At 34.0% G+C, this 17,712-nt stretch overlaps 2 protein-coding genes across 5 annotated transcripts in view; one reads left to right on the top strand and one right to left on the bottom strand.

Moving 5' to 3' along the window:
* The first annotated feature begins 2 nt into the window (after positions 1-2).
* LOC138327146 (uncharacterized) lies at positions 3-4,715 on the top strand. Its single transcript, XM_069273159.1, has 5 exons — positions 3-73; positions 1,084-2,300; positions 2,905-3,140; positions 3,526-3,669; positions 4,326-4,715. Exons 2-5 carry the CDS (start codon positions 1,103-1,105, stop codon positions 4,713-4,715), a joined length of 1,968 nt encoding a protein of 655 aa, XP_069129260.1. The 5' UTR covers positions 3-73; positions 1,084-1,102.
* Positions 4,716-13,458: 8,743 nt separating this feature from the next.
* LOC138329396 (potassium voltage-gated channel subfamily KQT member 1-like) overlaps positions 13,459-17,712 on the bottom strand; it is a 74,290-nt gene continuing 70,036 nt past the window's right edge. For all 4 annotated transcript variants that reach the window (XM_069276359.1, XM_069276376.1, XM_069276367.1 and 1 more), the window contains one exon: positions 13,459-16,216. In XM_069276359.1, the coding sequence (XP_069132460.1) occupies positions 16,115-16,216 (102 nt within the window). In that variant the 3' untranslated portion in view covers positions 13,459-16,114. The remainder of the gene's footprint in view (positions 16,217-17,712) is intronic.

Raw genomic sequence — 17,712 nt, 5'->3', positions numbered from 1 at the left:
ATGACGTAGTACACATAAGCAGTGCTCGACTGGCAGATTACAGCGAAGATGGGACGACGAGTGTAAACAAAAAGTAGGCATTGATATTATGTAACTGTTCTTGGTGACTGAGACATTTGTTCATTATTTCCATAAGAATTATTTTGATAATGTTGCAAATATTTTGTGCGAGGCTGAAACAAGGTCGAAATGCAATCGTTTGCAGTAGATTCTACTGTAGGCTCACTAAGTTGAACCTGACCCAACTTAGGCTGTGTGCTTCCTCAGTTCAGGAGGCTTTTTTTTGTGGTACAGCCAAGAGCTTTTATTGCAATGGGAATTGTCAAAACATCGTTCCTTTTAGAGTGTCACTGGCCTTAGTATTTATATCGTGTATGGTTGTTCACGATACCTCATAAAGTTACCTCCCTTTACACTTGTCTGAAATTATCGCCCATTAGGACTTTTTTTGTTCACTGAAGTTGCCACTTCAAAACTATTTTTTAAAATTAACACAAAATTTGTAAAATGACGTATAAATATTAAATGAAAAATCTTTTGAAACATTCAGTGTGAAAGTGCACACAGAAGTAGACTAACTTCAAAAAGAATTTTTATATGAAAATTGATAACTGGGATAAATATAAAAAAAAAAAAAATTGAAGATTTTCTTAATACAAAGAACTTAGTAAAGCTTAATACAAAGAACTTAGTAAAGCTGTATTCATAAGAAAGAGTGAAATAGTCCAGTCCTTTCTCCAGATATTCTATGAAAGTATATTTAACACAAGCATTGTCAAAATATTAAATAAATACACACATGTGTCTCATCGACTGGCAACGTCACATGTTCAGACTGAAAAGGTAGAAACCAATAGAAAAGATTCTCCTGTGCTTTCGTTTATGTCAAAGTATTTGATATTTGTTCTTTTAATACCTATTCAGGACAACCTTATGTGGACTTTTTCTTGATAATTCATGCATAATCTTTAAAATACATGAAGTATTGAAGCATGAATCATAATTATCTAAAATTTTGATTTTGAATTTTATGTTTTGAATTAAAGTTAATTTATATTTATAACAAATTGAATAATTGTCCAGGAATCACCTGCCAGCCAAAATGATGTCCCAGGTAGACCAAGGGCCTGCCTCCACTGGTCGCCATTTTGGATCACCTGATAGTTCTGCTGGGACACCAGATAGTTTCAACTATGAAACCAAATTTATAGTGCTAAATTTTATGAGTCGGAATCCAAATAAAACCATAACTAGTCCGCAGAGTGTAAATGGCCATATGCATGCTGAGCATATGAGCACCTCAGATTCAGATCATCATGGCAGAAGGAGTGCATCAAAATCCACGCCACCATCTCCACCAAAAAGGCATAAGGCCAGACTTAGTGATCTCAGACAAACATACAAGAGGGTATCTGAAGACAATATTCACTTTAAATATATGAGGCACAAAGTTTTCAACCCCGATATCAGTAGGAATGATTACCAAATGAGACAGAGAGTTTCAGAAGACAATATCCATCATAAGTATGATAAATTACACAAGTCGTTAGAGGAAGACTCAAGTCTGGAATCCTCCGTTAGAAGACACGCAAAATACCATGATGGTATCTCAATGCATACAAATGATGTGAATCGTGATGATGAAGGCATAAACACAGGTTTTAGCAATACAAATGGTTTTAATAGAGAGACACCACGAAGTCGCAATTCCATGTCTGCAGCAGACTACAGACAATACACAATGTCAAAAGTGGGCAGTGAGGTGAGTGGAGACTACAGTTACACTAGTGACGCAGATGATGAACGGGAGGACACCTCAGCTGGCTCTAGTTTGTGGGGAAGTACAGGGGGACTGAGTGGCCTTCGTGGCAGTGTGGATCTACACCAGGTAGTGTCAAGACTTCCCACGGTGCAGAGTGAATCCGAAATGGAAAATGAAATGAATGATTTAGCTACTACAGACCGTGTTAGGGAGTTAGGGACACTGTCTAATGATAATTCTCAGTTAGATGTTAGGTCAAGGTCAGCATGTAACCTTAGTGATATTGATCTCGAGATTGACCAAGAGATGGACAATGCTTATGAAGATGATCCTGCGGTGTCCACCAGTATTTCTCTGGAGGCTAGCAGTAGTAACACCAGTGAGATAAGGACACTGGACCGCTCAAAACTGAGACTAGACATTCAGGAAATTCAGTCATGGCCCAATTCCAAGGCTGCTCGCTATGAGGCTGTCGCAGCATCCCTGAGGTCTGAAATTGAAGATGAAATGACATCGCTGGAATCAGAAGTGGAAGAAGGTAAAAGTCATTTTAACTCCTGTACATGTTGTGACAGTTATTTGTCAAAATGATGGTTTTCCTAAATTGATATGATCTATAGGAGACTGATTACTCCGAGTAATCAGTCTAATTTAGCATTCTTTTTTAATGGAAGACCATAAATTCACAAAGTTTGAGGTTTCTAAATTCTTGATATCTTACAATAAGCCTATTATTCATATATATACCCCTGAGTCTTTAGCATGCTGAGTGAGGCAAATCAAATGAATGACTTTGACCTTTACAAAATTCACAGAGTTCAAATATTCTAAAATATGTACCGTAAATAACTTTGTCTCAGTAAGCAAGAGACGAAAAGACCTATTGGTTTTGTAGCGAGCAAGTTACTGTAGGTGATTATGTGAAAATGTTGCATTTTACTTATGTATGATCACTTGATAGGAGATGAGCGATGCAAACCCATTACATCTTAAGTAGTCATACATCAGGTTATGTGAGTCTATATTGCTGTTCACAAAGTTAACCAAAGTACACCACAGACATGTATTGCATATGTCCACTATTTAATTATTTATGCTAAAATCGTATGCAGTATTATAAATCATGCCTGATCTTATTTTAGCCATCAAGCGACACATCATTCCTTCAAGCATTTCTCCATTCCTGACCCCGATGACCCCCCAAACCCAGGCTGCTAAGGTCCTGGCCCGTATTGGAGATGAGGTGATGGACCAGTATGAAGAGCAGCTGGATAAATCTGTAGCCCTTTTGATGCAGTACAGCGAGAATCTAACCTACAATACATTTTGTGATGGGGCTAAAGGTGTACTTGACCAGGATCTGCCAGAATTGAAACAAGTAAAAAATCTTGTTTTTCTTCGAAGTAAAAATAAATGAAATGTATTCCAATTAAAATGAAAATATATATTTCATTTACTTGCCCACAAAGAAATAGGATACATTGATTAGAAACATCTTTGCATTACTTAATAAATGTACCAAAGGCTTTTGTTAAGTCTTTATTACAGTTGTGTATACACATTTTGAGCCATTTTGTTTTCCCCAAGAAATTAGCTACGAGAAGTTATGACTGAAGATGTATGGGCAAGTAAGGTTGTATTGGCAGACATGATGAAATATGATATGTAAAGAAATTAGGTAATAGACGAAATACAGGAGTGTATTAGTAGATTTAAGTTTTACACCTGAAATTGATACCACATATTTTAATGTTATGTTCTAGGTGGCACTGCTCATGGTGTACGGCCAGAAAGCAGCGTGGAGACTGGTAGAGAGAGGACACCAGGGAATTGGAAACTTGGTGGATTATACCTCCAGGCTGGTGGCTGACAGAGCGGCAGAGTTTATCATCAGGCAGGGTGGATGGGTAAGAAACCTCACTCACCTGAGAACATGTCTTAGGTGTCTACAGACCTCAAGAATTTATTTAGGATTCAATTTTTATAAACAAAAGCAATACTATGGTGAACTCACTTGTATGATGAACAGTTGAAAATATACTTTTATGTCACCTGAGATGACTCAAGTTGTCTGTCACGGTGAATTCCTAAACAATTCACATTTTCATGTTCTCCTCCAAAACTGCTTTACATTATTTAGTGAGATTTATTTGTAGAAATTTCATATTGCCAACTATAATCTGTGAATTACACATGTACTTTATATCATTGCTCAAGGGCTCCTAGTCCAGTTGAGAAAAAATTTAAAGTATTCTTGTCATATTCCATGTACAATGTATATATATGGTAGAACCAAATATCCTTCAAATAAGATTATTTTTGTTGAACATGTATGTTAGTGGAATAAAGGACATGGGTTCACCCACATCTCATCTATCTGGTAGTCTATGTATTATCATGTGTATAAACAAGAAGGAATGCTTGTACAATATCCGCTACCAGGAAACTTGTTAAGTTGTGCTATAAACAACTCCAGCCTTTGTAGCAGTCTCTCTGAACAGTGATTTGAGAAACATATTTTGGTAAATCAATCTACAGAAAGTACTTAATTATCCTGTTTCAGGGTGCAGTTGTGAGTAGCTCTGACTCCTGCCTGTCGTCAGACTCTCTGGACGACATTTCACCACTGCGTACATTTGAGGCTGTAGAATCACCTTTGACCAATAGTATTGATCATACAAACTCTGGTCCCAGTGATGTTGTAGACTTACAGGACACTTCAGTGAATAACAACTCCTACACAGAGAATCAGCAACCAAAGACCGCAGAACTACCACAGATAACAGCAGCAGTAGCGAGAGATTCTAGCTCGTCTAGTGAGGAGGAGGAGGAGGGAGGACGTGACATTCCACCCTGGTACCACAGGAGGGAGGACGTGACATTCCACCCTGGTACCACTGGCTCATCACGCCCGAGCGGGTGGCAATGCTGTCCTGTACGGTGGCTGCCATAGGGCTCGGCCTACTGCTGTCTAACACCAGGTAGAAAGCAGCTTATCTGAGTGTATTCTGGTCACTGATCTGAGATAATCTAAAATGCTTATTTGAGTGGTAATATTATCTAAGCTCTATTGGTCCAAATCTCTTTTGTACTGCTATTGCACTAATAGCATTTTTAGGTCAACTGAGACGAAGTCTCAAGTGACCTATTCTAATCGCCTTTTGTCCATCGTCGTGCATCGTGCGACATGTGTCGTGTGTTCGTAAACAATTTACATTTTCGACTTCTCAAAAACCGCTGAAGCAATTTCAATGAAATATTTCACAAACCTTCTAAGGCATAAGGCCAATCAAAATTGTGAATTATATGACCCCAACCCCCCAGGGGTCTGTGGGAGGGGCCAAAAGGGGTAAAATTGACTAAAATTTAGTCAGATGTGTTAGAATTAAATACTCTTCATAGATAGCAAGGTCTCAAGGCCCTCTACAAAAATTGTGGATTATATGACCCTGGGGTCTCAGGTTTCCCCCTGGGGAGGGGGTTAAGTTTACTATAGTTTATATAGGGAAACCACATTTTGGAGCATTATTTGGTCATTTATAATAGAAAATTAGTCAAATATTGTCAGAATTACCCCTATGAGATAGCCATCAAATCCTATTAACAAATTTTCCATGACTGACCCCCAGGGGCCATAGGGGCAGGGCCAAAAGGGGTCAAATAGGCTAAAACTTCAAAAATCTTCTTCTGAAATTCTGGAACTGGTAGAATCAAATACTCTTCAAAGATGGAAAGGTCTTAAGGTCCTTTAGAAAAATTGTGAATTATATGACCCTGAGGTATCATGTTTCCCCCTGGGGAGGGGGTAAAGTAGGGGTAAAGTTTACTATAGTTCATATAGGAAAAACACATTTATGAACGTTATTTGCTTATTTTTCGTAAATTATTTTTCGGAAATTAGTCAAAATGGGTTAGAATTTTTAGCCTGAGATAGCATTTTATAGTCATATCCATATTGGTCCTGGCCAACCCTAAGGGGCCTTAGGGGCAGGGCCAAAAGGGGTCAAATAGGCTAACTTTTCAAAAATCTTTCTTCTGAATACACAGATTAGATGGAACCAAATATACTCTTCATAGATTGGAAGGTTTTAAGGCCTGTTACAAAGTGTGTGAATCACATGGCCCTGGGATCTCGGATTTTTCCCCTGGGGAGGGGGTCAAATTTACTATAGTATATATAGGAAAAACCAGTTTATGAACATTATTTGCTTTGTTTTCATAGGAAATGTGTCAAACTGGGTTAGAATTATTAGCCTGAAATAGCATTTTACACAATATCCATGTTGGTCCTGGCTGACCCCCAGGGACCAGAGGGGCGGGGCAAAAATGGGTTAAAATAGCTAAAACTTCTGAATTCACAGGTTTGATGGAACCAAATAATCTTCATAGATTAAAAAGTGAAATTTGTAAAATCACTGACACTGACTGACTTCTAGTTTGGTTCTGTTATTTAACGTTGGCAAAGCAAATTGGAATTTTATGCATAAGGTTTTGTAACATAATACACTAACTATCAAAATGAAAAACAAAAAATAAAAATTCTAATAAGAAGGTTCAACTTTAAAGTTTATTCTAATTTGTAAATACTTTTTACATATTTGAACCAACTTTGCAATGCTCTTTCTGTATCAGCACTCAGGTGACCGTCAAGGCCTCTCAGGCCTCTTGTCATTATTATAGCAATTATTGCTTTTTGCAAATTTTGATAAATCTGTGTTGTGCTACAATATTTCATTGTGCCAAAGTCAGTATGTTTACAGTATGGTTTAGATAGGACATGCTGCCAGGCCTAGTCAACAGATTATGGGGATTAGGACTACATACCTGTAGTAATGTTATAAAAAAAATTCTGTCTGAAGCAGACATATTTATATAGGGCCTGTTGCTTTATGTGGAACAACCGTTCAACTGTTGGTAAAATAGATTATTTCTTGTACTGTAATGGTATAAATCCTGATGAGCTTGCAGGTTTTAGCACTAGCTTCAGAAGTTTTAGGTCAAGGCTCATCTGAAAACAGAATAAAATCACCAGATTCATCTTTGTTAAAAAAAAATCTATGCCAATGTGTTCAAAAAAAAAGAAATACATGTTATATTATAAAGAATTGCAATAACCAATTATCAGACTTTGAAAATGGCCTTTGTAAAACGTTTTGTGAAGACAAAAAGTGTTTTTTTTCAAGTGTTTGTCTAACTTTTTTGTTCTGATTGATTGTTCCAATCAAAATTTTGTCTAACATGTTCTGTTGGTATCATTTTGATGCATCTAAGTATTGTTATAGAATAGATAATGTCTATAAAATATGCAATTTACAGAACACTTGTAAGTAAAGGAAAATTTCCACTGTATTCTCGCATTTAATGCACACTTTTACAGGTATTCACTTATATTAAGTGTTAATTCTACTCATAATACATTCAAACAGTGATACTCTTGTGCTATATGTCTATAATATATAGATGTTGTAAGACTTACCTTGTTATAGTTCGAGATTTATAGATGACTCAGCCAAATTATTTATTTATGTTTTATTGTCTACCCAGCATATTGTTACAAAGTGCTTAAGTTGTCTGATTTACTGCTAGCCCTCCCTGGTATATCCTTATGGCATTACTGTCATTAACTGTGTTTGGCTGATATAACAGTAGATGTGGACCAATATTACTTTTCAATATTCTAAAACAACATATTTTTTGTATTTATACATTACCTTGATATATTTGTGAAGTTCTATGTAAATCCTATTACCTGCATGTAGTATTACTAATGATGTCCTGACAAGTAGTTTTTACCTGGAGAATAGTAATTTCAGTGTCATCAAATACATGCGAGAAATAATTATTTATCAATGATGAATTTGGATGTGTATTTTCCACCAATACAAGTAGTATTCATGTTTGTCTAGTCTGTCCATGTCTTTATGTTTTAGTTTCTGACAAACTCTGGATATAACCTTATTTACTGCCAATATATTTCATTTGTTACTTTATAAATCAAGCTCAATAAGTATGTACCATATTGTAATACATTTGTATATCATAATAGACACATTCCATATCAATATAATTCTATTTAACTTATGGCACAAAGTGCTTGTTATTTGTACTAAGGTAGTCAGTAGTTTGTATCTGTCTTGTGCTTATCGATTATTGGTTGTGTTGATGTTTGTAGAAGAAAAATCCTAAATGGATAAGGAAACATGGGGCCAAATGTTTAGAAACAATCATGATTGCTTAATTTCTTAAATAGGATAACATTGGTCAGTAAAATGCAGACACTTACATTTAGTTACAAGTTTGAATCATCACAAGATAACATATTTCACATCTTAATTTTGTTATTCTGATTTGTCTTTGGGGGTGTATGTAAAATTTCAAACATCCTTATGACCTTCAATTTGTTACCTTTGCTCAAGATCAATTAGATTGCATATTTTATTTGTCCAGGCCATACTTTCACTCCACTTGTTTGATCTCATTGGATTTAAATACCATATATTACTCAGAAATTTTATAATGGTTTTTACTCTTTGGATTTCTGATTTTAAAAAAGTTGACCAAGATTTAGGGAGGTATAAAAATTGTCATGTTATGTGTGTCATCATAACTTGTCTTTATATTTTTAAAAGAAAAACAATTCAATTTAATTTTTTTTCTCACAAACTAATGACATCATGATTGATATCATTCTGCAAGGGCAGATATGCAAAGACAGAATAACTTCACATTTATTTAAGCATAAATCAAAACTTTATGTTGATTATTTTTTGCAATATTATGAAAAGATTTTTATAATCTTATTATTGTTTAGTAATTTATTTATTTTTGTATTTATGTTTTTATATGATATTTATATAGCAAAAACAAAAGAAGGATAATTTCAATACAAAATCTATCCGTTATACAATACATGTTAAACCATACAATGATGGTTTCTAATCATTTAACATACCAGGTACATATATACATTTGTATTTCGTTACAATAGTCTTTTGTAAGTTTCGATCAATATGCATACTCAAATTCCAACAATCAAACATGATTTTATAAGATTACTTTTTATATCCTAGATATCATTATATATCATTCAATCATTACCAGTTTATAAATTTTTCCTTATCAAAAGTGTCAAAAATTAAATACCATATTCTTGTAGCAGTCTATAAAATAGTTATGTAACTACTTTGTAATGGAATACAATGTACTGGGGCCATGGTGGCCGAGTGGTTAAGATGTCTTGACATATTACCGCAAGCCCTCCACCTCTGGGTGGCGAGTTCAAATTCCATGTGGGGCAGTTGCCAGGTACTTGCCACTGGTCGGTGGTTTTTCTCCGGGTAGTACAGCTTTCCTCCACCAACATACCTGGCACGTCCTTACATGACTCTGACTGTTAATAGGACATTTAACTAATAAAACCCAATTAAGTATTGAAATAGGATCTGATGAATGTAACAAGCTCAATGTTGCAGTTGTCGAGTAGTAATGAAAGTACAGGATGTTAATGGATGTGATAAGCTCAATGTTGTGGTGGTTCAGTGATACTGGTTGTTAATGTTCACTCACTGTAACTCACTATTGATGACATCATACCATTAGTCTAAGCCTATTATTGATGCTCCTTCTAAAGTTTTATCGATATAATCAGAGTAACTTCTCTTCATTTCACTCTATCTACCGACAGAGCCTCACTCGATTTGCCCTCTTCTACTTTCAGAATATAACTTCAGTTCACATGATTGTAGCTCTTCTACTTCTGGAAGCTCTTCCGTCTATAGGTTGAAAGATCTTCTGAGAAGATTTCTCTTCTTAGAAGAGTGCATCCAGTTGAGCTCAGAGTTCAATCAGTAGTCTTGTAGTAGCATGTACTTTGAGCTAGTGATAATCTCACCATAAATGGCCACTATGCTGATATCATTTAGCAAGTTATCATATTCTACCTTAAATATTCTAGTAGAGTCAGTTGTAAATTTGTATGTCGTCTGGCATCAAAAGAAAGTGTAGGGAGCTAGCTTTTATACTTTTAATGCCAAAACACATTGGTTACAGTTTCAAAAAGCAAAATTACTAAATAATGATTGATGTGTGAATATGATTGTAACCACATTATGTGAGAATAATCCCATAGAAAAAGCTCAGTAATGTTTTTTTACTGAAGCCTGTACACTGAAATACTGTATCTCCAATGATTTCTTATTATGACTTTCTGTACTCCAGTGTACTTCCATACTACCCTAGTCATATATGCTTTCTATGTGCCTTTTCAGATGTTTATTAAAACTACACAATCTTCTTTACATTTCTATAGAATAGTTCTACACGCACAAGAAAAACAAATTCAAAAAATGTATTTACTATTTCAAATGTTCTTAAGATGTTAAAAACTATTATTGTTCAATACAGGCCTCTTCATTAATTCTGCAACATTTATTAATTATGCTTTGCATTATTAGGTTTGTGGACCATTCTATGGTGTTGTACCAGTTCAGATCTGATCAACAGACATAACCTGAAGCATGAACAATGTACTTAAAACTTCATGATAGTGATATTGAACAATTTGTAAAACTTGTCACTGTTATGTGTAATGTTGTCAACTTGTTTACTGCATATCAATGTTACATTCCAATGTTAAGTTTGCTTATAATTTTATATTGTTCTAGTAAAGAAATCTTCCACTCTTGTAATGGAACATTGAGTTGAGTTATGTTTATGCGTAAAACCAGACTACATGCAGTTGTATTGCCTACCTGAAAGTAGTTTAATAATGACTTGCCAGATGATGGGGGATGATATGCTAAATGCAAGTGACGTCCTTTCCTTTGTCCACCAATATTTAAAAATCTTCACTAGCCAGTATTATTAGCTTTCAAACTTCTTCTGGATGGCAAAGATGACCTTATATTCAGAATTCCAATATTTCCAATATGACTGAAATAGGCTTTGCCAAATCTATTTGCTTTTTGCAATAAAATTGTTGAAATTGAAATATCCAGGCATGGTTTTTCATGTGATTGAAGTTAAATTTAATTTGATTCACAAGCTTAACACTAATCTTGTGTTTATTGATGTGGTTTCCATGGGAAAAATTCTGCTTGAGAATCTTGAATGAACTATAACATTAATGTGATTGGTTTAAAAGGAGTAGAAAAAGAAAGGGCCACAACTCTAGTTAAGAGTGATGATACAAAATGGTCTCCACATTAACACTAGAACATGCTACATATAACTTGTGTACAAAGTTTTCTAAAGTTTTATAAAAAAAAATCTTGAGATTTAACTCCAATAAAAATTACCATATATTTTGGAGATTCATTGAAATTTATCATAAAATGTACCATATTTCTTTAAAGTCCATTGAGAAGAAGGCTGCATGAAGTAATTTTATAAAATAATAATTCTTTAAAATCTGTAATTTTTTAAAATAATCAACAACAAAAATTGAGATTCAACAACGTACAAATTTAATCATTTAATGAAAAAATGACAACAAATTATCACCAGTCATAAATAAACAAAGAAAACAGGAAGGCCTGTTTGTGAAGACATTTTATATAGGTGTTATTAGAAATTATATACAAATAAACACGATACACACACACATATGTAAAAACATCTTAGTTTGCATGATCCTTTGGTCTGCTGTTATTTTGTGGAGATTTGACATCAGCACTTTTATAAATAAATAATGACGGTCTTTGTTAGATTACTATTAAAACTATATTATGTTTTAATGCACTATTTTTGTACCCTTTGTATATCGATCCTTACTCTTTGGTGGTCATATATTACACTGGTAAATTTGATAAAACCTGAGATTGATACTTAAAAGACTATAGTGTCTATTCAAGCTAAACTGTTAAAGGCCCACTACCTTTCTGAAACGGCTTTTAATTTTCAAAATGGGAATATAAAACAAAATTGATAATTTTGTAGCGTCACAATAATTAATACTATGTATACACCTATCATCATCTTCTGAACAATTTAATTAAAATAGATAAAATGATAATTTTCATAATGTCGGTCATCTTATGTTTCCTGCCGTCGTCCTGAATACCACCCGGTAGTTGACTTATCACTGCACCAGATGGCAAAACAGTGAAATGAATCTCCACAGTTATCATATAGTAGGCAGGAAATCTTGCATATGTTTGGTGTTATTACCTTATCTTAGGCCATCGATATGTATTTTCTTGCGTTATTAATGTTTTTAAGAAATCTTTAAATTTTGCTCCAGAAAGGAAGTGGGCCTTTAATATATATATATATTCAGATTTTTTGGGCAAGACAGTTATTGCTTACATAATTTCTACAATCTTGTACAATGTCTTAATTTTCCAATATGTTTATTGCTTTCTACAAAATAATTGAAAGGAAATCAAAAATATATATATATTTGTGAAATTTGGCATTAAAATTTGTCAAAAATTACAATTTTTGCTACTGAAATTTATAGATAGCAATTTGGGCGAGCAAAATACTACAGAAAATAAGCAATATTGTTTCAATGACAATTTCTTGCATACTGTGTAGAACAGATATTTTGACCTAAAGAAATGTTGTGTGCACATATTCAAGATACATCTGCATACCAAAGAGGTGATGTTTCCCATAATTCTCAGCTATATGTAGGCTAACTTTGGTTACTAGGGAAATGCCAACCCTTTCTCGCCTTATGTTTGACCACTTGAGAATCTTTCCACTTGAGTTCAATGGGTTCATGACCTATGACATGCAAAAAACATACCGTAATCGACATAATACATTCAAAGTTTGGGAAAGTTATATCTTTGGAAAATTAATTTTTAAGTCAGTTGGTCATATGTACACAATGTATTTTGAGTTTAAGTGAGTTTTCATCTCTTTCTTGACACAGTGAGATAGTCATGGACTGATGTAGTCCGCTAAACCTGCCTATATTATTAGGTTTTCATTTTCATATTGTTTTTTTGCCTAATATATGTTCTAGGCAAATTTTTTTTTAAAAGCCTAATAATATAGGCAGGTTTAGCAGACTAGGACTGATGATGTTTTATCAAAAGTCCAGCTCCATTTACACTCTTCTTGGACGATCTTCGAGTTAAAAAAACTGAAGAGCTTCCAAAAGCATAAGAGCTGCAAATCGGATGAGAAGAAGTTAGAGACTAGAAGTGGAAGAGGTTGTCTTTATACAAAGGTGGTTGATAAGCACCTGTACATGTACATACAGATTCTTAAGCTGTCAAGGCCAGCAACCCTCCTATATTTCGTACCTTTACAGAGGTTTTTCTGATGAAATCATTACAGTAATAGAAATGCGTAACTCTCTTTTCCACCCTTTAGAATTTACCGCGTTTTTCTCTCTATCAACTCTGTCTTCCGTTTCAAATTTCATCAGATTATGAGATAAGAAGTAAGTAATTATATCATGTCACCATGGACATTAATAAACACATACTACAAAGACATTCATGTTTTAAAAAAAACTCACACATAAGTAAATCTGGATATTTTGACAGATTTACCCCCCTGGGGGGTGGTGGATGGTCTTATGCCTAGGTTAAAACTAACGGGCACGACGGACGACGCACGACGACACGCACGACGACGGACAAAGGCGTTAGTAAGAAATCTCAGGTGACCACAAAATTATTCTCTCGTAAACAAATACACATCAGAGAGTATGTAAAGAATATTAGGTGTGGATTTAAAATTTAAGCATTATATTTACAGATTTTGATTTGAAATTAAACTTAATTCAGAAGAATGATACAGGTACAGATAAGATTCTAAGAGGTTTAAAAAGCTGATCTTATGGATTTAGATATTTGTAATCTGTTTATATTAATTTCATATTAATTCAAAGGCTTACAAATTATTAGCTTCTGCCAAAACCACTGTTTAACCTTGTTTAAAGATGCTCCACCGCCGACAGGGCATAAATTATATTCATCATTTTCATAATAATTGGTGTTTAATCGTATCTATTTATGCCTAATTAACACAAAAAATAAATATAAAACAATTTGCTTTGCCTTTGGTGCATGCACAATCAGTACATCATTCCATATAGGATATAGTGCCACGGAATTTTTTCGGGATGCAATTAATTATTTTTCATATTTTTAACTTGAAGTAAAATTAGAAGCTCAAACTTTTGAATGGTGGTAATGGTGTAAAGTAAGTAACTTTTGTAACTGTAGAAAAATACTAAATTGTCTGCTTCAGTTTTTGATAGTGAAAAAATACCATTTGTCGCCGGTGGAGCATCTTTAAAAAACATTAGCTTAAACTGATTTAATTTGTTTTATTTCGAGCATTTATTGGCCCCCCAAAAATGAATTAATTCATATTTTAATGATCACATTACTGAAAATGAATTTTTGTCCTGCTGACTTCATAATTACGAACAATTTTTGACTGTATATATCAAAAGATTTAACAAATAGCCACAGCCAATATTTTGAACCTGACTTCAGATTTCAGACACTAATATTTTATTGAAAGTTATCTGCCCTTCTTAGATTAACATCACTTATCTCAAAACATCTCCCTGTAGCACACACATAAGAGAAATTGTTTAAAAGACATACTAAATGAAAAACAAACGCTTCGTTTGGCACATAAAACAATATCAAACATTTTTTTTTGTTAAAACACACAAAATAATAGGGGAAAATGTTGCACACAACCATGGAATGTGAGTTATCTCCCATTAGTTTTACCCATTGATAATATACAGTTATTTCCCTTGACTAAAAATAACATAGTCCTGCCATTTTTAAAGTGTGCAATAAATTAAAATTGGAAGACCATAACTATTTTTAAAGTCTCAGATAAAATTCTTATGCACATTTAAAACATTTGCTGAAGATTCCACAGTAAAAGATATCAAGTTGACCAACAAATATTACACACTGAACTGTACAACTACAATTAAAATGCTAGATAGAATTAATCTTTTTATTTCACAAAGTGATAAAACGTATTAAAATTTGGTCATACAATATCATGTTCTAACCATATCTAATTTAAGTTTAAAATACAAAGAGTATTAATATATCTTCTTGTAAACAGAGTTAATTATTTATTCATGTGTATTCCTCTTTAGTTCTTGGAATGATAGTAAACATGCAATGTAGTCACTATATAATCTCAGATACAGCAATGGCTAATAGCTCCTTCAAACAAATTCTGTATCAATAAATAGTCAAATCTCTTTTGTAAGACTGAGAGATCAATACCTTCAGGAATTGTCTGCATATACAAATGCATCATATGCCTTAGGAATTTAACAATCAAATAAACAAAAACTGGATATTGCATCATTTACCTATTAGCCAGAATGAGGAATCTCTGCAAATGGTAGAAAAATTCTCTCAAGACATTTCCAAGTTAAAGGATTTTGATCTTTTCAAAAGATTTGTGATTTCATTTTCATTTGATTCAATAACAAATGAATTTACATCACATAGTTTTTTACCCAATATTTTGTAGATTCCTATGAATACTTACATAAAAATTGCTTTCTGAATTTGCTTGAAATTAGTAAAAACAATGCAGGTCAATGACATTGTTCTATAAATATAATCAGGATGACCTTGACCTTCTTATTCCCGACCAACATTTATGTAAAATTTATATATGAAAATTAAAAGATGTTAACAAAGTTTATAACAATGGCACAAAAGAGGGCCAAAATGACATAACAAAGAATATTTGTAATTCAAAGATTCCAATATTACCCTAATGAAATAGCAAATATTATTTTCAGTATTTGAATTAATTCTGACAGATTGTAATGACTAGTGGCCAACTCTATGGTCAAACATACATCAAAGACCTCCCAAAAATAAATCACAACAAATGTACAGTAACGGTAGTAAGACAGCCTTATAACATCAATACTTAGATCTGTTTGTGGAATAATATCGGAGATCATGGTAAAACAAACGATTTGAGAGTAAAACAATGCTGTAACTATACTATATCACAGTAAACCCGTTTCTCTGGCCTTATAGCCTGTCTGTAAAACTTTTATATTAACTGTTAGATATGACAGGTGCTAGGACCATGGATGTACAGACACTTTCCCTACAAAACGGCACAAAGAATGACTGGTTCATTGATTACCTCTCTTACAAAGGTGGACAGGTCTGTACTTAGTGTATACACAAAGAGTTGTGGCCATTCTTGACTCCTGTAAAGTTTCAGTCAAAGACTCCGCCATATCTATCTTGGTGATTTCTGAACCTGTATTTATCTCATTAACAATTGTCTATCACTCTTGTCGAGGACTGAGTTGCCATGGAAATACACTGGAATGTAATATGAAGGGCCCTGGTTGGCCATTTTTATAGTTGGCTGGTGTTAAGAGCTTGTGGAGCTGGATTTCTGTGTATTACTTTGAGATTTCACCAAAACATTCATCAACACCAGAACCTGGTCCATCTTTTTGTCTAGACGATTTACCTGCCATGTAAAGAGGAAACAAGTGACAATAAGGTGCAGCATACATTGGGAAGTCTATGCAGATACTGATTTCTATTTTTTGGCATTAACCTTAATACAGATTTTCACTATGCAGCACTCAGCTTTTCTTTAATGATTCATCAGATGATGTTATATAATGAATACACAAGCATATGGCCTTGACATTCTACATAAAGACATTTAAAACAATGACGTCCCATGTCATCATTCTGACCTTGACCCTTGATGGAAAATAACCATGGCATCATTGTTTTGACATAATTAAAATTTACCATTAAGAACACTTATAATCATTCTTGTGACCTTGATAGTAACTATCGTTACTGTTAATATCATCATTGAACCATGGCCTTTACTGCAATAGTGACATTGACCAAACAAGAGGCCCATGGGCCTTAACGGTCACCTGAGTTAGAATATATAATGAAACAAATAATGCAACAAATTAAAGACATATAAACACCATATGCTGGGCCTTGAAGTTGGTCAGTGATTTATAAATTTGACTTTTTAGACTATGAAGAGTATTTGCTTCCATCAGACCTGTGAACTTAGAGGTATTTTTTGAAATTTTAATCATTTTTACCCTTTTTTAGCCCCGCCCCTCTGCCCCCAGGGGGTCGGCCAGGACCAATGTGGATATGATATTAAAATGCTATCTCAGGCTAATAATTCTAACCAAGTTTGACTCGTTTCCAATGAAAATTGAGCAAAAAAATGCTCATAAATGTGTTTTCCTTATATAAACTATAGTAAACTTGACCCCCTCCCCAGGGAGGAACCTAGAGACCCCAGGGTCATATAATTCACAATTTTTGTAAAGGACCTTAAGACCTTTCTATTTATTAAAAGTATTTGATTCTACCATTTCCAGAATTTCAGAAGAAGATTTTTGAAATTTTAGCCTATTTGACCCCATTTTGACCCCGCCCCTAAGGCCCCTGGAGGTCAGTCATTGAAAATTTTGTTAATAGGATTAAATGGCCTTCTCATACTGATTATTCTGACAACATTTGACTCATTTCCTATCACAAATGACCAAATAATGCGCAAAATTGTGTTTTCCCAATATAAACTATAGTAAACTTAACCCCCTCCCCAGGGGGAAACTAGAGACCCCAGGGTCATATAATTCACAATTTTTATAAAGGACCTTAAGACCTTTCTATTTATGAAAAGTATTTGATTCTACCATTTCCAGAATTTCAGAAGAAGATTTTTTGAAATTTTAGCCTATTTGACCCATTTTGACCCCGCCCCTAAGGCCCCTGGGGGTCAGTCATTGAAAATTTGTTAATAGGATTAAATGGCCTTCTCGTACTGATAATTCTGACAACATTTCACTCATTTCCTATTACAAATGACCAAATAATGCGCAAAAATGTGTTTTCCCTATATAAACTATAGTATACTTAACCCCCTCCCCAGGGGGAAACGTGAGACCCCAGGGTCATATAATTCACAATTTTTGTAAA

The sequence above is a fragment of the Argopecten irradians genome, chromosome 1 (genome assembly GCF_041381155.1).
Source record: "Argopecten irradians isolate NY chromosome 1, Ai_NY, whole genome shotgun sequence".
Taxonomy (NCBI): Eukaryota; Metazoa; Mollusca; class Bivalvia; order Pectinida; family Pectinidae; genus Argopecten; species Argopecten irradians.
This window is presented reverse-complemented; position numbering and strand designations above follow the sequence as displayed.